This window comes from Charadrius vociferus, unplaced genomic scaffold, assembly GCF_000708025.1.
Source record: "Charadrius vociferus isolate BGI_N301 unplaced genomic scaffold, ASM70802v2 scaffold195, whole genome shotgun sequence".
NCBI lineage: Eukaryota > Metazoa > Chordata > Aves > Charadriiformes > Charadriidae > Charadrius > Charadrius vociferus.
Window position 1 is genome coordinate 3,557,050 of NW_009648539.1, and position 22,900 is coordinate 3,579,949.

The window sequence follows — 22,900 nt, forward strand, 5'->3', positions numbered from 1 at the left end:
ATGGTGTTTAAAAAGCTGGTTTAGCATACGTTATTGAACAGAATGTGAAAACCAGATTGTTTTGCTCTTCTCCCCACCCCCTGAAATAGTTATGTGTTAGAGAATGTGATATATAGTGCTAAATACACAGAAAAATAGTGCTCTGAAATTAGGACATCACATTCTGTTTACAGTATATAGGCTGCAACATTGTGCCTTTTAGGTTTTGAGTCTTTACAGCAAGAGATGTCTGCCATTCACGCTTGTTAACAGTTTGCAAGTACAAATAAAAGTCAGCTGTGAATGGAATATTATGACGGCTTCTTCTCTTCAGGACTTGATGCACTTACATGTAAATAACACTGTAAAAAAAAAAATTCCAGACATTTGGTACTTACATATGTCTAATTGTCCAACATGTTGGATAAATATTACTCGAGACTCTTTTCAGTGCGTTATTTCTGTGGAAGATAATGGGTAATCTTACTACATTTGTTATTGCAAAGGCTACCTAACTAAATTTGTTATTACAAGTGCAGAGTAGTGAGCAATTAATGCTTCATTTTGAGTCTTCTCAAATGGAATTAATCAGGCTTGCATTTTCTATATTGAAATTGTTGAAGAGGAGACTGAAAAGCCCAGAGCAGCTGCAGAACTCCGAAAGAATGAAGGGCTGAACTTGCACTGAAGATACGATATTGCCCCAGCTTTGCTTCCATCTGTGAACACAACATCTGCTTTTGAGGAAGTGAAATGAGAAACTGCATAAATCAATATAAAGATTGTTTCTATTTCCAAGTGTAGTCCAGGGCATAGTATTTGTGAAAGAGCATTGACAGTAGGGTTCCATTACTGGTGGAGCACAATTTTAAACTCAACATCACGATTAATGAGGAGGCTAAAGGAAAGGATACACAAGATTATGTCATACTTTAGTATCCTTTCATGATAATTCCTAAGGTAAATGACACGTTACTCATCTGAGTACTCACTAGCATATCCAGTAATCATGATACATCTATTAATAAATAAAATGTGCTTTTTTCTGACAATTTTAGAATTAATGATTTGAATATTATTCTTCTTTAGATTACTAGTCTCCAGTACTTGTATAAAGTCCATTAATCTCAGGTAGTATTCATACACTCACTTCCCATATGAAACCCTAATCAGTAAGGCAAAGAAAGAACCATGGATTTTTTACAATCAGACGTGAAAAAATCCAGCAAACATTGCCATCAATAGTAAGCATTGTTGGTGTTAATAATTGATTCTAAACAAACATGCCATATAACAAATTTGTGCTGAGGTGTTTGGTGTCACCCATGAATTCACTTTTGCAGCACCAAAACCTTCCCTAACCTGTCTTTAAGCTATCAGTCGTTAGTACTGCTCTGCTCTGGAAGCACCGTCTGTATTCCCATTTCCAGTGTTTAGTACTTGTGAAAACAATGGGATTCAATTGGGACATATCTCTTTCTAGAGTGCACCTCATCAACTTTCTGCACACACAAAGTCAAATGATGCTTCAGCTCTTCTTTCTCAGTACCATCTTGGGCAGAGCGGTTAGTTTTGAGGCGCTGGGCTCATCGGAGGGCAGCGGTTCATGCACATAGTAAAGAAGAAAGGCCCCACCCCAAGGACTTGACACAGACCGAGCAAACTTTGTTACAAAAGCTAAGCTTGGAAGGAAAGTATAAGGGAAGAAAAACTACATTTACAATTTTGCATCACGCAATCAAAACAACTTTAAAGGCAAAGCTGTTCTTAGTTGTGTCCAATACTTGTTACATATCAAGCATATAAAAAACAACATCACCGTGGTTTAAAATGCGTTTACATGTGTGCACACATTACACTCTCACCCTCCAGGGAACTACTATGTTTTCTTGAAAGTTTATAGCTCACAATTACCAGAGCTGAATGACTTACATTTTCCTAACTGATTTCCAGGAGGCCAGTTTTGCCTGCTGCCTCTTGACGAGCCACAGCTCTCTTGTTAGACTGAAGACACACATATAAACAAGTATCTCCAAAGTCCCCCTAATTCCTTGGTGGAAGTGATGGGATATTGAAAAATGGAATAACGAGAAATTTCACCAGCTGAATGGCTCATAATCATCCATGCCTTTCAGATGGCACAGCTGTTCCTTCCAACAGTAAGTGGGAGGGCCAGGGCTCAAATTCTTCTGGCAACATGAATGATCTTTGAAAATTTTGCCAGGCCTTGCTCTGGGAAGCACGGCACTAGATGCTGAATTTCCATGCCCTCTATAAGGAGCCTGAAGTGACATCCAGGCTCAAGGAGATAGGCAGGAACGTGAACTTCATTTTATCTGGGAAGACAAGAAGAGTGAAAGGGCCATAACGGTTGTATGCATGTATGTCTTTGTATTTGAAAAGAAATATTTCTGCTATGAAAGCCAATCAACTAGATCGAACACTTTCCCTCCCAAAGGCTTCCCATATAAACCCATGGCTGTAGGCTTCAGCCTGTAGGATTTACTTCCTCCCCTGGCTCAAATGATGAAAATTCGTCTTCTGTTTTGTTTCTTTTGCCTGAAAATGAAGCACTACACACAAGCCTTTGATCAAAACTGAATGCTAAAACCAATTCTGCCACTCCCTCTTTGCACGAAATAGTGCTTACTCACAGAAATATTCCTTTTGAAGTTGCTTTGTAGATACCAGCAAAATACATAAGAGTCCGGAGGGCTAAGAGATACTGTACTTGTTGAGCACAGGCCATATTCTGATGTCACCAGATACGGTATTTCTGAATAGTCTTTTATGTAGGGTTTTATTCAAGGTTCTGTAAGAGTTTCTTTTTTTTTTTTTTTTTTTTTTTTTTGGTTTACAAAGAGAACCTCAGGGATTCCAGAGGGATTTTTGAGAAGGGCAATTATGAGTCCTAAAAACACCAGTGGAAAGAAATACTGATTCACTAAACAATACAGTTAAAGACAGAAGACACATTAACTGTCTGCATTTTCCTCCTAATATGCATAAGACAAGAACGAGAATATCATTTCCAGAGTTTTTAAATAGCTACTTATTTAGATCACCAGAAAATGGCCCCATCCCACATAGGATGCAAAAACCCAGCGATCCACTATTAAATGAAGCTGTTCCAGATAAACTGTGAGCCAACTGACCCTGGAAATTTAGTACCCAAGTTGCGTGACTTGAAAATCTGTTCAAAGCAAGGCATGGCTGCAGGCCTTGACTGTTGTACTTTAGTAACCATAGTAACACGGTCTCTGGAGACCTAATGCTAGTGAATTTTCCTTTATTTCAAGGAAGAGTAATAAGAGAAATGTGGCTTGGAACTTGTTCTTTCCCCCTGCCCCCCCCTTATTTTTACTATGCCATGACCTTGACCAAAATATCTTTGAAGTATTTGCTGGCTGATTTTCTGCTGTGGGACCAGAAAAAAAAAAAAATCAGGATATATAAAGGTTCTTGCCAAAGGAAGTCCTATCTTCCTCAAAATATTTGCCTTCATTCCCAAAGAGAACCTCTTGACTAATAATGTTTCAAAAACTTTTTAATGGAAGGAACTGATAACTTTCATCTCACAGCTACTGCGGGCACCAGAATAATGTTGTACTTTCTTTGAACTGACAGATTAATTGTTTTTTGCTTCAGTAGCAGGTGCAGCTTTTCGTGAGTACATAATTGGATGTACATGTTTTTTTCAAAAGAACACAGGCCCCTGTCTGGTGCCAAGCTCTTTTTTTAATTTTTTTTTCCATTTGGGAAAAAAACCCACAATTTCATTTTTTAAGTACAATGTAGAAAACTCATGTAAGTGTTTTCAAAAAGCCAAATACAAACAAACAAATGTTCACAATACATACTTAAGTCAGTCTCACATGTTTCAGCTATTATCCTGGATTAGAAATTCCATCTGTCATTGAATCCATATGGTTTACCAAATGGCAGTTTACAACCATGTATTTTTTGCAGATTTGAACTTAGTTGTTTTTTGTTGCAAAAGTTCTAATGTCCACGCTAATATCTGTGTGTGTCTCTATATGTCACTGTGTCCCTGGGTGCTTGTATAAGTATATGCAAATTGCTAAAAATTGTGATAGGATGCAAATGGATCTTGTCGATTAAAACACACCAGTTGTACATGAAACAAATAACATCAACATTGAGCCGCGGAGGTGGGTTATTTCCTCCTCTAAATCCAAGAGCCCTATTTTAGGCTTTCCATTATTTCTACTGAAAAGAATAAAGTGAAACGAGGAGAGCTGCCTTTACTTCTCTGTGCTGTCCTCTGTGTTTTGGGCAGACACGTGCCTACATTAGGGAGTGCAAACTGCATGAGTATAAGGCTGGTCCGTGCCCTCTCTCCCTTTTCCTTCCCCCAGGTTATTGATAACCCAGGCAGATGGCCGCTGTGGTTCTGACACAGCGCACCAGTGCAGCCTCCTGTTCACTGGGAATGAGAGAAAGCTATCGCTGAGAATTTTATTTCAGTAACCGAGAATGTTTTAAAATCGTTAAGTGGAGCCATATACTTTGTTCTCCTGTTTACTGTGAGACTCAGTAACTCAGACCAAAAAAGCTGGGAATAGTTTTTGTTCGCTCTCATGGACTGAAGCTGTCTGTCTCTTCCACTCAGTCTAACAAATCACTAGGATTCTGGCCAGAATAACAGAAAATCTCTGTGCAGTGTTACTGTAAAGGGCTTGAGTATGGAGTTGTATATGATACCTGAGAGATTTATCTGAGAGGTCAGAAGAGGTCTTTTCCTACTAATTTGCAATCACTATTACCCTCATCTAGGGTACCGGACCTGTGCTAGCAAACACCCTCCTCCTTTCCCCAGCTGTGGTCAGTAGGTAAGAAGAGTATAAATCACAGCCCAACTCTGACTCTATTCAGAGTCCTCTGTGCTACACATGTCAGGTTTCACACCGAACTGCACTTCGGGGTAATACAGCAAAAACAAAAATTTCCAGTCATGAGTAAGACTCACTGGTTATGAAGTTCTACTCCATGTCCAGCTCGTCTCTTCTTAGTGTGGTCAAAGCAGCAGGTTTCCCAGCTAAAATGAGGTTTGGACACTCAGAATTTGTGTTAATCCTCAAGAGCTTCATGTGGCTCCATAGAAGTTGTTGCATCGAAATGGGTTTTGCTTTCCCTGCCTGCAGGGCAGAGCATCTGATGTCTGTGTTTGGGGTCATGAAAACCAGGCAATTCTTACTTAAGACATCTTAACTCAGAAAAGGACATCAGCATTTTGAGAACAAAACAAAAACAAAGCGGGAGAGGTTTGTAATTCTCTTCATTTACACAGCCCCCTCAAACTCATACTCGTTTTGGGCTTAAGTTAAACACATGGCTCCTTGAACTTTTTCTCCACTTCTTTCTTCTTGCTCTCTCCCACCCTTAATATCTCCTCCAACCTCACAGATGTAGTTGCCAGGCCACTGGTCTGAACTCTTAGAAATACACATGGTCCCATTTCCCCTTCCAGCTTTTACAAACTGCTGCACCTGGTCCAGCCCAACTCTGGCTTTGTGAAAGACAAACTTGCATAAAGAAAAAGCTGTCTGTCTTCCACTGTAGGGGAGAAAGTGTTACATCTTAAAGGTAGAGACTGATCTCTTAGGGTACACATCTGGGCCTAAAGAGTATGTATCCATATGCTGGATAAGAAGATTCATTTTCGAATAGGAGTATTTATTTTTCGATTCATAAAAACAACCCTTGGCAAAGGCAGGTGTTCTGCCATCTATTTCCTACAGGGGCTGAAAAACTCCATTTGGCCTGCAAGACAACGGAAGGCACATTTAAAGGATGTTCAGCATGATACCATGTGAGATTCTTTGATTATATTCAGATCTTGTAGTCATTTTCTAAGATTTCCCAGAAAGGACTTGGTGCATTAATTTGCATAGGTGAAGAACATTTCTTTAACGTTCTTAATTTCTACTTGCCCTGGCTGCACGGGCAGGACTGGAGGTCTTTTGGAACGTGCACTGTAACAGCTACAGACATCCGCATGAAGGAGCTCCCTTAAATGTCCTGTGGTTATCTTTGTGGAAATTTTTAGTCTGTTCAAATTAAAAGGCCTGCCAGATGTTCAAAATGTAATAAAATTCCTAACATCACATCGCTGATGGTTTCATTGCTGTGAAGATGAGTCCAAAGAGACAAGATGCCAAAAATGCTTTCTTGTCTCCACTTGACAATGGAAATGGATATGACAGGTACCATCTATGGAGGCTTCTCTCAGTGCAGTGAAAAGCACAGATGTGAAGATGTAGAAATCTTGACACATTGTCTTCTGGTTGGTGAGGTGCTGGGATGAATTTGGGCATTATTTAAAGCAGAAAATAGCACCAGTCCAGCAACACCTTGTGCTTGAAGAGTCGACAGGGATAACTAGTGTTCAACACAAACCCAACTAGGCAGAGATAATGCTTGTTCTGGAAAGGATCTATATCTATGCAGTCAACCTGGAGCTGAACACGGTTTGCCATTAACTATTCTTAGCAATGACTCATGGTTAGCATTGACTTGATTGAATCAGTTGCTGCTACAGCTCTTTCCAAACGTAGGTGAGCCATTGCAGTCTCTCCCCTCGATTTCTCTAGTCACCATTTCACAGGTTCTTTGAGGTGCAGAGCCCCTGGCTATGTATGGTCACTCTAGGCCACATTTCCAAAGGTGCTCCACATTTATGATTGGGGCCACATCTTCTGAGGAGGTCGGACTATTGTGCACTGAACTCTTGAAATTCTGCCCACCATTGTCACAGTGGGAACAGGCTTCAAGCAGTCTTGGAAATCTGGTCCTTATTTAGGAACCGAAAAGAGAACCAAGCTCACAAAAATATGTCAGTGTATCTGGTTACTGAGCAATTGAAAATCTGCCCTCATTGTGCTTCAGGATTAACTCAGGATTAATAGGCACATCGCTACAACAGTAAATAGAGAGAAAGGTGAAGGATAATAATATTATAGCAGTATTTCATCAGCAGCTATTTGAACTGTAATCTCAAAAGACCTCAAAACTGTCACATGAAAGGATCATCTAAACTACCTTGGAATGCAAGCCCGCTGGAGTGAAGATACGTTATTTATCAAGGGAAGAGAGGCAAAATTAGTCAGTCTGCGCGCAGCATGATGGATCTTAATGTTTACGTCATGTAGTTCATTTAATCCTTACTTTTATTTTTGGATTTCTCTGGTTGCTTTCCTTGCATCACTGCATATATGAGGATTAATTTAGCTTTTTTCTAGACTAAACATTGGTCTATATCAGTGAAATATTTATTGCCTACTTTTCTATTCATTGCATTTATTCAGTTATGTTATGTATGTATTTTTACAGAAGCTGAAGAAAGTAGCCATACTTTAAAATACATGTCCAGTTTTAAAGTCATAGCTACAACAGTACATATATTTAATTGTCTTCTTGGAGATTATTATATTACCTATATGTATCAATGCATATAAATTCAAAGCAATTATTATAGAATGTAATGTTTTAACTTAAAAGCAAAAAGAAGTAGTTGACACTTGCTATTAAACTTTTAATTATATGAATTAACAACAAAATAAAATTTCAAGTAGATAATAAACTAGTAATGTAATATGGTAGTCACACTGCAATTAGCTATCCTAACTTTTTTAAAAAAGGAAAAAAGCATGTTCCAGATTGTTATTCATTTTTCATGCTAGGAAAAAAAGACTTTTCTGCAAAAATTTGATGTCCAAATTTTTGCAGTGATTTTTTTCATATCTAGAATATTCTTAAAATTATTACATTTTATACCCATTTTTCTCTTTACTTTCTGATTATCTTTTTAATTATTTTATTTTCTCTTCTTTAGTCACTGAATGGTTTTGCGTTGGTGGTGAGTGCAGATGGAATGATATTTTATGCGTCATCAACAATTGTGGACTATCTAGGGTTTCATCAGGTAAATATATTAACAAACATTTACAATACTTAGTCACTGTCATTGTAATGACTTTCTTGTAGTCACTTCTGCTAACTGGCTTTCTAAAATGTTTCACCTTATCCTTCTAGTGCTGATTAGACATACACTGTTACTGAAATTAAGTTATTTTACTATGCCAGTTCAGATTAATTTTCTTTCTTTTTTTTTGGTGATCTGACAGGTGAAGATGAATTCCTTGTAATGTTGTCCCTTTTGTAAAGCTTTTGTTAACAGAAACATGATCCATTATAAAAATAAGACTTAGCTAAAAGTTGCCTTTCAATTTCAGTTGCCTGTATATAATAAATACATTGTACAGTCACAGAATAACAGAACCATGTAGTTGGAAAGGACCTCTGGAGGTCATCTAGTCCAACTGCCTGCTCAAAGTAGACCCAGCTACAGTAGGTTGATCTGGTCAAGTTTTGAGTTTCTATGACCGCTCTGGAAGATGTGTTCCAGTGTTTAACCACCCTGACTGTAAATTTTCTTCACTTATATCAAGTCCCAGTTTCCCATGTTGTAACTTGTGTCTGTTGCTTCTTGTCCTCCCACTTTGTTCTTCTGAGAAGGGTCGCGCTTTAACTTCTCTACACCTGCATATTCAGTTGATGTAGACAGTAGTAAGTTCTTCCTGAAGTTTTCTCTTCTTAATGTTAAACAAACCCTGTTCTTCTCTCCTCTCCTGACATGTCATGTGCTCCAGCCCTCCTAAGTGTCTTGGTAGCACTCTCCTGGGCTCACTTCAGTATATTAATATCTTTCTTTCCTGGAGTACCCAAAGTTAGAGAGAACTTTGCCTTTGTTGAACTTCCTGAGGTTCCTGTCAGCCCATTTTTACAGCCTGTCAAGGTCTGAGTAGCTGTCCTGCTCTCCCCAGTTGGTACCCTCTGCAAACCTGCTGAGAGTGCACTCTATCCCATCATTCACTAATCAAGAAAGTAAACAGGGTTGGTCCCAGCATCAGTCCCTGGGGGATGCCACTAGTCACTGGCTGCCAGTTGGACTTTTCTATGACTCATGTTCGCATATGCACAGAAGACTTCAGAATAAAAAGAACAGATCTTAGGATGTGAAGTCAAAAAGCAGATGTGAAAAGCAGGGGCCTCTGAAACAACTCTCCTCAATCAATCTTTGCTCTGAAGGTATCTTACACCAGTCATTATTTTAAGGAAAGTATCAACCTAAAGATAAGTGCCTGCCCCACTACACTTACAAATGAAACATTTCTTGTTGTAATTGTTCCAGACTGATGTAATGCACCAAAACATATACGATTACATTCATGTGGATGATCGCCAGGATTTCTGTAGACAACTGCATTGGGCCATGAATCCTCCCCAGATGTTGTCTGGACAGCAACTACAGACAGAAACAGGTGGGATTGTATACATTGATTGGAAACATAGGCACCACTGTATAAAGTTAGAATTGCACTCCACCTACTCCCATGCCTGTTCCATGTCAAGTCTTCACTGGAAAGCTGCATAGTGGCCATTTATAATGTTTTCATCCCATAAATGGTATTTCTTCCTGATCCTTGACATTTCTAAGGTAGTGTGTGATATTGAGGTTAGACAGTTGATGTTTCCTTTATTTTTCTGTGACTAATGTACCTGCAGATATTCTATGCAGAATGAAAAGCACATTGTTCATCCTACCAACCTTTTGTCCATACTGATCAGGACATTAGTATTTCTCTCATTAATGCAAAAAAAAAACCCCAACAAACCCACAAGACATTTCTGTACAGTACCACAGCAGCCACATCACTTTTCCCATTAGTTTTCCCAAGCAAAGTTATGCAGATAGGGTTTTTCAGAAGAACTAGTACGTTTAGCGATGCCTTTTTTCCTCTGAGGCTGTATTTCCTAGGATGGCCGGTGCATACGTGTTCTTAAGGTTCCTCCCACATAAGGTCTTAAGCTGAAATCATGACTACAGAAAATACAATGGGGTGGAAATTGTGAACTTTATAAAGAATTATTGATCCCAGCAAAATGTATGCATTTCACCAGAAGGTGAGGAAGTAACTGAGGAAAGAAATTGAGGAAGCACATTCTCCAGAATGGTGGGGAGAAAATTGCGAGGAACCCTTCAGCAGCCTTTATGAAGTCCTCAGGAACACAGTCACGAAACTTTCGTAGAACTTCTTGCAGTTTCTGTGTTTTGCAAGAGTCTTAAAGATATCTGAGGAACTTTGCAAGACTTTGGAGGAAGTATGCAGAAAACAAAACAATGTGCATGAATATTTCAAACTATTAAAAGTTACAAACATTTGCAATTTTTGTCCTAATATATACAGTGGAGAATTTTAGTTCCTGAGTTCATACTTATGCACAAATACTTGTGTCTTTTGGGAAATAAGTGTTTCACAAGCTATGCACTTGTAGTCCAAAACTGGAAAATTCTTCACTAAAAATCAAGGAGGCAACAGCTGAACATTAGCTAATTAGCCACTGTTCATTTGTTTGCTTTTTTCTTGCATTAGCGTTTTTCCTTATTTTGTTCCTTTTTCTACTGTATTTTCTGGGATCTCTGAACTCAAACCCAGCAACATCTGTTACCCTGCTTTGCATCATTAAAAATCACCAAAACTCAGGAAATAAAAAAGTCAAAGTTTCTGAACAAAATCACCTGAATCCCATTGTAGAGCTCTTCTTTTTTCTTTTGGTAGAGCATGTGCAGATGTACCTATACATGACACAATTTAATATTTGCCCTTCCATAAAGTAATTTTTAGTGTTTTCCGTAACAGCTTCTTCAATTGGCTACAGAACATTTTAATTCTTTCTTTGTGTGATCTGATATATATTGCCTCCACTGTTGTTCCTAGGAGAAGAATATATTCTCAGTAAATTGTTTAAAGCACAAGAGAACGACAGCACGACAACAGATTATTCTTCCTTCTTAACTCGTTGTTTCATCTGCCGAGTTCGCTGCTTGTTGGACAGTACTTCTGGCTTCCTTGTAAGTATAATTTCACTTAGAGAACTGTAGTCATGACTTACTAGATTTTAATTACTTCATATGAAAAATATTTCAACATAAATACTGAACATAAACATCGTGGAGAACCATGGACAGGATACACTTTTCATTTGCTGTGCACTAACGAGAAATACCTAAACACATTTATTAATATGTATAATGAGTGATGGGAGAGAAGAAGGTTGAAAGATTTGAAACTGAAAAAATCTAGAAACTTTTATGTTTTAAGCTCTTTTGGACAACATCTGTCCTCGATTTGTATTGGGTCTAGCACAAGGGCGGCAAGCCTGAGTTTCAACAACTAACATTTAAGCACAAAGTATTTGCTTTAAGAAACAGGAATAATAATCATCCATTTTCCCCTTTGGTAAAGGGTCCTTTAATAATAAAAACCAGAATGAGAAAGTCTCTCACACACTCCTCAAATATCCTTACTAGGAGTGGCTCGTTTCTAGAAATCACTTCCCCATTAGCTTAGTACAGACCAATGCTCTTTCTTCTTATGACAAAGTATGGTGTGTGCAAAGAAAATGAGAGGATCAGCACGAGACAGAAATGCAACTTCTGTCTCAGATGCTCATTTGCTGGAAGACCATGGGTCTGAACAGCAGTACCAGTTAGTCATTTCTACATCCCTGTTTTAATCTTGTAGCTCTGGAAAATGCCCAACTCAAATGGACTGATTTTTCTCTGGTCATTTTGTGGTAGGTAATTTTTTCACTCAGAGGCAGCAGCTTGCTATGAACTCGATCCCTGTCTTCTCATTACGTGGAGATTTGGGGCAGGGATGGATAGTTCCTTCCAAGCAATGTACTTTGCATCTGGCTATCTTGGGCATATCCTCTCCCTTGGCGTCTCTTTGCAGAGCCCTTGGGTTGTGCCACTTCCTAGAGAAAGTGCAGGGCAAGAGGAAAGAAACTCAGGAACCATTTCACTGGAGAGAACAGAGCATGGAAAAATATAGAGCCAGCATCAGAGTCAGGCATAGAGGAAACAGCTGTTTTCACCACCATACGCTGCCCATCTCACCTAACAGAACACAACGCAGAACTACTGCTTTAAGTACACAGGAGAGAAAAAAAAAACCCAAACCAGCCTCAAATGTCTCATTTTACTGTTGATAGTACCTCCACTCACCACGCCTCTGAAATGGCATGGTTTAAATTGTATGAAAATAATGAAATTCCTGGTTTTTCTCCCTGTTTCAAAACTGGTTTTGATGTTAAACAACATGGTCCTAGGTCATATTTGCATTTTTAATGTTTATATACTAAACACTTAACATAATTCTATTGGTTTTTTTTTTATAACAGACAATGCAGTTCCAAGGCAAACTAAAGTTTCTTTTTGGACAAAGGAAGAAGTCCTCATCAGGGACAGTATTACCACCACAGCTCTCTTTATTCTGCATAGTGGTACCACTTCTGCTCCCTACCATGACAGAGATGAAGATGAAAAGCCTGCTTGTGAAAGCAAAACACAAGGCTGACGATGCAGCAGCAGTGAATACAAAGTATTTTCAAATTAATCTTTTAGCAGTTAGTAAAGTATACTATGGGCTTTGTGTTTATTAAGAATGTAAAAAGCACAAATTAGGCTAAATTACTCTTCATTTTAAAGCTCTTTCTTAGAAAAGTGAATAATTTATTTTGATATAATGGTGTAATATAATATGATATATTTCACTTTATGTATAATGCACATTAAGAGTTATATTACCTTATATATAATTTTATGTAAAAACTGGGAAGTTAGGTTATCTTCCTAACCTTCAGAAGTTACCATGACAATAAGTCATTCTACTAGTTGTAAAAGTGGTAAAGAAAAAGTATTTTTACTGAGAGTTTTCAATTCTCAGTATCTTCTGGTAGTGCAATTTTTTGGACTTGGGCATTTCAGTAGCAAGCAAAGGAAAAGGAAAACTTTAGAAAGCTGAATGTGCGTGCGGGTGGTTGTTCACATAGAGTCAAATGAGATGTATTGGGTGTGTGTATTTATCTTACAACAGAAGGCTTATGAATTCAAAAGTCTACAATTGCATTAAATGGCCTGGGGCTGATCACTCAGTAGCAATCACAGAAGATTGGGACAGATTGTGTTCAGACTCATTTCCTTCCTAACACTTATTTTTGTTACTCTTCTATGATTGAATTTTAGTTGATGTTTGGGGCTAGGATTATATTTTCCCTTATTTGGTTAAATATAACCTTACAGCAATGAGGTCCATCGGTGTGAAGCAAAATGCTCTTTAGTGTGACTGACAGCATCATAATTTGGCTTTTAATTAGACTATGCTTGCGTATGTGTGGATTTACTCTCCAGGCGTGTAATGTGGTTCTAGCACATACATCCTTTTGACAAGAATTAAATTACTGGAAGGCTGATATAACATACCATGCAGGCTTTTGGAACAGAGCTGGAAAGTCATTTCCACTTGTTAGTTTTTAGTGGGCCAGGTGAAACGAATTGACGATCAGGATTCAGCTCCTAGAAAAGAGGTACTTTACATCAGTTTTACTAACTGACTGAACAGTGGCCAAGGATTTGACAAGAATGAAGTGGGCGTTTAACTTCAATGTTTCCTCTGGTTCAGACCTGAAGCCATGCTGGCCAGGCACGGTGGGCAAATCTATATAGTCGTTTCTTTTCTGACGGTCTTAATAAAGGCAAAAAAATTGTAAAGCAGTATTATGGACTTTGCGCCCTTTCCAAGCCCTAATATGCATTTTTAACTAAAGACTGGAAGAAATTAATTCAAATCATATGATCATTATTGCAAATTGAAGTCATGCTAACTCTTAAGTGCATTGCTGGATTACTGGTCAGTGTGATGCATGTACCTTGAATGTACCTTGAATAGGCAGAGGAGAGTATACGCAGTGTTTGTCTCAATTCAAGCTGAAACTTATTACTCCAGATATAGTAAGTCATGAACAGAATATTCCTAAACATAAATATTCCTCTTAATTGAATGCAGAATTCCAGTCATACACTAGTTTGACCAAATTAATGATGCAGGAAACAAAGATAATTATTTAGTGTTGGCTACTATATATTTAAACCATAAGTCTTTGCTAATGGTCAACAGCTTTGTCCTGGTTTGTGGATCACATCTTTCAGAGTTTGTGATTTTACTGTGTTGTCATTCACTGACAAGGAATTCTCCACCTTTTCTGTCCTCTACAGCTCCAGTTCCAAAGGTAATTCAGGTCTGTGTGAAGCAGCAGAATTATATGGAAGAAACAGTCATCATGAAGGTGCAGCTTTCACTAATGTGTTACAGATTGCTGAAAACCAAATCAAAGGTGTGCCTGCTAAGTACTTCTGAATTATATACAGTTTATGGAGAAAGAATCTTGTCTTTTCTTTTCTCCTGTTAGGTCTTCCAGGTTTTGGTCCCAATGATCTATTTTTTTCTGCTCTCTAAAACCACTTCTGTAAAAAAATGCAAAAAAAAAAAAAAAATGACCACCTCAAAAGACAGTACTGAATTAGTCTGCTATTTTGGAGGGGGCAGAAATACAGTGATGCCGAGTTTACAGATATATAAACAATCATAGTAAATACGAATACTCAAAGTAAGCTTTCCTAAATATGGCAGCACTGAATTTAACAAGATTATGTGAAAGTCTTAGTAATAAATGACCATATCTATCCCTCTCTGAGGAAAACTGGATAATATTTTACGAATGCTAGCTTTTCCCAAAGATCAGAAAACAGAGGAAAATTAGAATATATTGTCTTTAAAACTCCGGAGTTGCTTGCACCTCTGACTCATGCTTTTCCAGTGTTTGCTGTGCCAATATTACGAGAATCTATACTGTATTTCAGAACTTACCATGGATAAAATTTTGATGGTGAGTCTACCCCAACGGGCAACTTCTTACCAAGTAGAGTTGTACTCAGCCTTATGTCATGCCTGCTGGAAACCTTTAACTTCTTTAAAACCATTCCTCTGTCGTAGCCCCATTTCTTATGAACGTTTTCTTGCTGGTATAGTGCTGCTACTGAGAGGAAAAAATTATAATGAATTAATAATATTGAAATATCCTTGGTTACAGTTTAAGTACCTTATTAAGCTTTTCAAATTTTATTTTTTAAATGTAATTTGCCTGGTTTTGTAACATACTTTAGCTTGTAGTTTCCTATGCTGATGATTCTAGGGCAGCAAACAAACTTGTGAACATTCACCTGTAGTTTAGATAAGAAAAAGTATTAAATACTGCTTGTATTAAAATAGATTTTTCTTTCAAATTGTATAGCAAAGAATAATGGAGAAAATGGCATTTCTCTAGTCAAAGTACAAACAAATGAAGATCATTGGGTCTGGGTTCAAGCTAACACTCAACTTCTGTATCGAAGTGGCTGCTCAGAATATGTCCTTGCCCAACAGCAAATGTTAAAGTAAGTATATTTTCCAATACTAAAAGAAATCTATATTTCAGAAAAGTGAATATATTCTTTATGTATAAGATCTTTAAAAGGACTGTAGTGACCTAAGAGAAGAGCTGGATGAGAAGGATTTAGTTTACTTACAAAATGGAAATCCATTTTTGTCTTGGATCATATGAAATGCTGTTAAAATTCTAAACAATATTTATTTCTTCAGTCTTTATTTCTTCCAAAGTTGACTGTACATACCTACTAAAACAGAATACTTCAAAATGCTTGATTATTAACATGTTTTTACTTTCTTGCACAAAAATGCATTTTGGGGTTTTGTTTTACTGCGCAGCTGAAACTCTTCACTGATTTAGTGTCCTGTTTTTTCTATTTTTTAATATTTGATTATGTTAAGCTTTTTTTTCTCTTTATGGATGACAGTTGAGCTCATATTTTTAGTTGTGGATGTTCAACATAATCTAAACAGGGATCCTCATGTGCATTGCATGCTTGTAGATAGATACATGTAGTTGGCTGTAGGCTCAGCCTTGGAGTGGAAGCTAATCTCACAGATTTGCATTCAAAGAGGACCTTTCTGCTGGGTTTTAGCCTTTCCCCCCAAATAGGCTTTTCTTCCTTCCCCCACGGGATTGCCTGTTCCGGTTCCTGTGGGTCTTGTTAAATTCTCTCTTCAAGCTGGTCTGAGGGAAGAGATAAGAGAGTGGACTGAATGAGCAGGGGCCAGGAGGTGTACACAGCGGACATCTGGCCCCGTGGAAAAAATGTGCCTGTTATCACTGTTTTTTTTCCTTTAGGATGCCTCGCAGGTGGAAGAAATAAATGAAGTCTTTGAACTTTTAGAGTAGATATCCCTTGCAGGCAGCGTATCTCCCAGGATCTGCATGAATAGCAGAGGAGGTCCCACCTGGGGGTGGTGGAACTCTTCACCTTTACTGGGAAGGCACAAACGTCATCTTGCTATGTGAGGGGATGAACTTCTACTAAGAAGCAGATTAAAAGGGGCTGTTTCTTGTAATCAAGTCTACTTCTGAATTGTTTTTTGTGTAATCAAGCATGCTCTTTGATGTTTATTTAGTTACATTTTTAGCCTCTGAGCGGTTAAAATCCTTTCTTTGTGCTTGACAGTTCTTGCAGACTGAAGTGTTACAAGAGTTGTCCTTGGAGATTATATTCAAGACATACATATATGTCTTGTCTGCAACAGACTTCATGCTTACTACTACTTTTTTTTTTTTACTTTTTTTTTTTCTGTATGCTGTCTTCCTGGAAACATACATTCTTTTGGAGAATTTTCACTAGATACTATTTCACTGTAAAATTCTTCATTTGGGAGTCTAAGCTTTTGTGACTATTGCATTTTGTTCAGTCCGTTGCTTCCCAATTAGGCCATTTCCTGAGAAGTTAGTTCTGCAGCAAACTTGTATCATATCATTTGCATCTCAAGACTATCAATAATAACAATAACAATATTTAGCAGAGGACTGAAAATATTTAACACCTCATGAAAAAAAAAATAGAGAAAATATTCTCTTTTCTTGGTGTACATTTATTGCAGTGGGACATTCTCTCTTTGTAACAACATGGACTCCCTCTACTGGAAAACCCTATATTTGCACATTGATTCTATACCCAAGGAAAAAGTTCTTAATAGAGAGTTAGAAAAAGCCTTCTAAATCCCTTACTAGCTCTCCTGGTTTTCACACTTGGTTTCTTGCTGAGACGTCTGCTTCTTGTTTGGAGAGGGAGGGAGGTGGTATCATAGCACTGATCCTGCCTGGTCGGGAATCAGCACATCAGTGAATTCCAGACAAATCCTGAACCTGCAGATTTGGACACCAAGCTCTGAAAACTGCTGCATGGGACATGGAAATGCTCAGGCAACTTTCTCTGCTGGAGCTCTTTGTTAATGTTGATACTTCAGCTGGAGGCCATGGAAAATGAAATCACTGGCCATCATAAAAAATGAAAGACAACATGAATTAAGTTAGACATGTAAGCCAAACCTACACCAAATATGAACACCAGTGACTATTCTAGACATGTAATTCAGGCATTTTATTCCCCCTCAGCTAACTCTGCATTCAGGAAATATAAGACCCCCATGGCTCTCCCTCAAATCACCTTGATCAGAAAGTTCTTATGTGTCCAAATAATTCCTTGTTAACAAAATACACTTAATTTAAGATACTCTTTTCATTTCATCTCTAGATTTTTGTGCACACAAATATTATTTAGATATATTTTAATGGAAGAACAAAAGTGTAATGTAGTTACCATACTGTACTACAGTATTTATGGTCTTTGTGAACTGTGTACCTGAAATGGAAGAGTAAATACATGTCAGAATTTAAATGAAACAGTGCCACAGAAAGGTAGTTGTGCACACATTGATGCCCAGATGCATGCACACTCTTCTTCTCTCAAACAAATGCAAATGGTATATGAGCAAGAGTGCGAGAGTCCCATATTAAGTTAAGGAGAAAGTACCATTTGTAATGTATGTCAAGCCACTCCATTTGTATCCTTGAAAACACCTATTTAGAAACCTCTGATTGATTTATTTTTTTCTACTGTTATTGAAAGGGAAGAAGATGAGCAACTGAAAATACCAAGCAGTTTTGCCAGTTTGAAAGGAAACCTGGAAGGACTTTCCTATAACAGTGCCATTGAAACTCTGGGCCAGTGGAAGCATCTTAACTGGACAGCAGTAAAAAATGAACAAGATAATGTAAAAGTGAAGTTTGAGCCTCATACAAATGGTGAGTGTTTTATGCAAGAGGAACCTCTCAGTTCTAACACATCAGTTTTAGGCGTTCAAAACAACTGTACCACAAACAGTAGCTGGACTTTGAGAAACTCAAGCTCTTGTTCTATGAGCCAGCGAATGAACACATGTTCAAACAGGAGAGCTGGATCATTCTACAACAGAGACCAAAGTGTCTTAAATTTAGCATCAACTTGCCCTTCCCACTGGGGGAGTGCAGAAAGCTGCCAGTCTTACTCGGGTGTACAACAGCGTTGTGCGGAGAACTATGCGACGGACCATCTGAAATTGCAGAGACCATTAATATCCTCAGAGTCTGTCTATGACGCAGCCTTTCCCTTGGAGATGCCTGTCAAAACGGAATACGATTCCGATTCTGAAAACATTGCCGATAACTACTTGACATCCCAAAACCGAGCCTGGCTGGATGAGAACGGCTCCGTGAGAAGGCAGGTGTTTAGCTACCCCAATAGAGTGCACCTCAAAACAGAACCGGACCTCTGTGAGCCAGCCTCACCTTGTCAGAAGCCAAGGCACTGCCTTTACACGCCGCATAACTGGCAATGCATTGTAGCAAATCATCCCAACAACCTAAACCTGAACAGATCTTGCAAGGGTTCACGTAGCAAGGAGGTGGCCCCATTTTGCCCTCAGAACTCCTCTGGGTGTTTGGAAAGCATGCCTGACCTGCCACACATGGCGTGCTATGGCCATTTCTACAGCCCCAGCCCAGGGGAGGAGAAAGAGCAGAGTAATGAGGTTTTTAAAATGCCATGTGAATTTAAAAACCCCTGCTTGGTTCAAGCAATCAAGCGTGAGCCTCTGGATTCTCCACCGTTGTCCAACAGTGGACAGATTAGAGTACACATGAGCTTCCCTGAAAATACATTAGCAGGTCCTGTGCCTCATAAAACCACTGAATGTACATTTTTACAATAGATTTTATAACATTTGGAATATTTATAATGTTAAAAGCAAGAAGTTGTAGATTCTCTTCCAGTTGGGTTAAATGAGTTACTAAAATTAAAAGCCAGTGGAAAGATTTTGAGTGTGTGTGTGTGTGCATCTGTGTGTGAGAAAAACCAGACACAGATACACACACCCTTCACCCCCCCACTGCCCTTTTCTTGGTGATCTTTGCAAAGAAAGAAAGGTAAAACCTCAGGCACAGAAAAATAATCCTTACTCACTGCACAGGTACACCTGCTAATTTGTCCTTATCATCTTTCCTCTCTTGTCTACAGTTCATTACCAAGATCTAGCTATTTCTGTTTCCCGCCTTTGTTCTGTTTGTTTTTCTCAAGCTGATGTGATGCCTCTGTTCAAAGAGAAAATGTTTATGGTCTTCAGTGTTGCCAGTTCACCTTAGGAGTTTTCTATCTTCATTTTTTTGCTACTCTAATAAGAAGCATCAGCTATTCCTTTATCTCAACATAAATTAATGGCAACAGGCAAGGGCTTTCCAACACAACTTCTTAATTTAAAAGGAGAGCATTAATTAGAACAAATTACTTTCATAAAATGCATTAGAAATTATTTCACTTCAAACTGAAGTTCTTCCCAAGTTTCCTTAGTAATACTAATGTTTTATTACACATATTTTTCCATTTTAAAGCCATCGGCCTTTCATGTTGCTGTTTGAAAAACTGAACAATGGCACGTTATCCACTTCTATAAATGAGTTACAAAGTGCTGTTAAATGTACATGAGCAGAAAATATTTCTCCAATTATTTTCCCTGCTGTTACTTGTAATATTAACACAGGAAATGCACCTTTTAATTTGATGGTATTTCTTTGACTGCTAGCAGCTTGTTAGACATCGTCACCTGACATGAAAACCAAATCCCACACCAAGATTAGATATGTTATTTTCAAAAGCATCCTAGTTTCATTCCCAAAAGAAAAGCTTAATCTCACCAAGAGCTAACTGGAGGATGTATACCTTTCAAAAGCACCTTGGTGCTTTTGAAAACAGATTTGTATTCTTTCCTTTGAACCCAGAAAGTAATGTATTTCCATACCCCACACCCCCCAGCTTGTGTTTTCATTTTTGTTGTTATTGTAGTTTGACTCCTGCACTAACTTTTGTTTTAAAATTGCACTATTTCAACTTTATATCAACTTCACCTATATAAAAAACACATCACTTAAAAAAAGCTTAGATGTATACGGGCTTTCTGAAAGAAGCCCTATAACGAATGTTTTCTTTTTCAAAATGTTATAAATAACTATAAAGTCTTCATTGCTATATCTACTAGCCACTTTGGCCATGGCTTTACATGCCAACAAAGTGGCATAAACTTCTCCCGACTGCTATAAATAAGAGGGATAAACGTAGTTTCCAGGTAGGGGAATGGATCTGCACCTGGGCGGCTGCTATTCTCCAAGACTGTCTGTCTTCTCTGATAGAAACTTCTGCCTTTATGTTAGAGTTGGCAGATGTAAAGATGTACATTCTCTGCAAGTCAGGTAAGTGCTTGTGAACAATGATTTGATGTAAAATGCTGCACTTTACACTGAAATGGTTGAGATAACACAGGTCCTTTTTGATGACTCTCCTGCAGAAGGCAGTATTCCCCACAGAAAGGCAAGAGTGGGCAGTAAAGAAGTGCAATAATGTCTTACTGTAGCTCAAGTTTAATCTGCCATAGTCCAGCTGACCATACCAAAGCCATAAGAACATATCGTTTTTTTATGTCTGAGGCTATGTCTCCTATTTGAGACAGTCTTGATGTCCTTGGCTTAATACTTTTACCAGTGCGTGCAATGCAACATCAGACCCCTTTCAGAGATGAGACAGTAATAGTGGTATTTACACTGCTCTCTGGTACATCATGGCTCATGTCACTGAGATTTAATCCCAGTCACAAAAATACTTCTGGGCAAGCAAATTGGGTACTCATGTAGCCTCACGTGAGGCTGTCAGATATCAATGGTGGTGCACAGGTCTGCCTTGTTGATTCACTGTCTACAAAAATGAGATCAGCAGTTCCTTTTAGACTCTCTCAGAATAGCTCTTACAGACCATTGCTTGGCCTCCAGCAGTGGCACTGCTTACGTCCTGGTGCCAAACACTCTGCTGTGGCAGCACAGCCGCTGGTAGGATTGTGCTATGAACCCTGTAATATTCTCCAGTCCAGCTCTTTGTGCAGCTGCCTGGCTGAAATGGGCTAGTGTGGAGACAGGGTAGTGTGGGAATAGGTGGCTGGGTAGAAGTGGCGGACATGCCAGCAGGACTGCTGAAAAGCTGCTCATTAAATTCCATGTTTGGACTCACTGTCACACCCCTCTGAATGAGAGTACCTCGGCCTCGTTTCACACTACCTTCCACCTTCTCTCATCATTTACATTGATGCAACATGACTGTAAAACACTATTATCCTCATCTGGACATGCTGGTGCCATTTCGCATGGATGTAAGTGGTTATACCAGGTGCAACACTGCAAAGGATTGTGCCACTGAATGCCTTGTCTCTGCTTAGAAATATTTCCTGGCGTGACTACAGTAGAACTCTACCAGCCAGATTTCTCTCTTCAGTGCACAAATAACTTCTATTAACAACAGCAGTTCTCTATAGGTCTCTCTGTTACAGAATAAAGGCTATTTTGTTGACATAACTCTACTGCAACGCTTTCCTGGTTTATTTCAATTAGGATTATTTTTCTCATGTTCCAAACAAAGCCCACCCAGAATTTACACATCTTAATTGATATTACAGAGGTAGATGAAGCTTCTGCATGTAAGAGAATCTAATCTGATGTAAGAAATGTAATGACTTTCTAGGAGGGTGGATGAACATGTGCCTCAAAAGTGAGATGTCACTTTCTGACTCCCCCCTGTGTAAATGCAGTCAGGTTTGCCTCCTTATTTCATAAAGTCTGAACCCAACAAAAACACACTTATCCTGTGTATCAAATTTGAATTTGGCCCACTCAATTTGCGGCCAAGTTGTTATTCCAGGTCTCACATAATAATATGTGGCATCAGTGAAATTCTTTCTAGTCTAAGTTATCACACACATGCAGTAATCTTTCTAAGAATTGTACTTATAAAGAGATCAGCATCTTATCCTCTTTTTGGACAATTGCTAACCACTGTTGATAGTAAACAAAGACCAATTCCTTCGAAGTACTTGGTATATCACACCATTTGGAAAGAACAGAGGAAAGAAGTATTAAAAAATAATCTCATGCTATCTGCTTTTAAGGCACATATATTCCTTTGATCTCTCAGCACGACATGTGCCTTGGATTGAGTCTGGACTGAAATCTGACATTGTATTGTAGCCTGTTAAATTGCCACGGATTTAATCTTATAAAACCTTTTTGTATGCAGACATTAATGACCCCCTGACACTGATCACTAAATAGCATGTAAGACAGAGCAGTTTTTTTAAATCATTACATTTTCTTAGTGGTTGTTATTGCTTTGGTATTACTTGAAAAACTAGCACTGAGAAGTGGGGTTTAGGATGTTTTCAGTCACTGGTGTTTAGCTTTTATCCTTAACGAGCTGGTATTCATATCCCTCAAGAGCAGCCCTAAAGTCTGTTTTAGGAGCCTCCCAATACATTTATTGTAACAACAATAAAAAAAATTCTTCTTGTAGAAGAAATGCCTCATCAAATGCTTGCCTGATATGAACTTGAAGCACTCTGGCTGAAAGGAATGCCTTTTTCCAGTGCGTGCCTCTAACACCTGAATGATGATAGCATTCAAACTTTTTCAGCCATAAACTCTCCAGAGGCTGAGAATGACCTCATGAATTCTAGTGTTTGGGGAGGGTATTTTTTGG

At 38.5% G+C, this 22,900-nt stretch overlaps 1 protein-coding gene across 1 annotated transcript in view; it reads left to right on the forward strand.

The window, feature by feature from the left end:
* AHRR (aryl-hydrocarbon receptor repressor) overlaps positions 1-19,043 on the forward strand; it is a 71,373-nt gene extending 52,330 nt beyond the window's left edge. Inside the window, exons 4-10 of the mRNA XM_009885888.1 lie at positions 7,835-7,924; positions 9,194-9,323; positions 10,782-10,915; positions 12,250-12,449; positions 14,123-14,241; positions 15,199-15,340; positions 17,924-19,043. Coding sequence (XP_009884190.1) covers positions 7,835-7,924; positions 9,194-9,323; positions 10,782-10,915; positions 12,250-12,449; positions 14,123-14,241; positions 15,199-15,340; positions 17,924-19,043 — 1,935 coding nt within the window. The remainder of the gene's footprint in view (positions 1-7,834; positions 7,925-9,193; positions 9,324-10,781; positions 10,916-12,249; positions 12,450-14,122; positions 14,242-15,198; positions 15,341-17,923) is intronic.
* Positions 19,044-22,900: the final 3,857 nt, after the last annotated feature.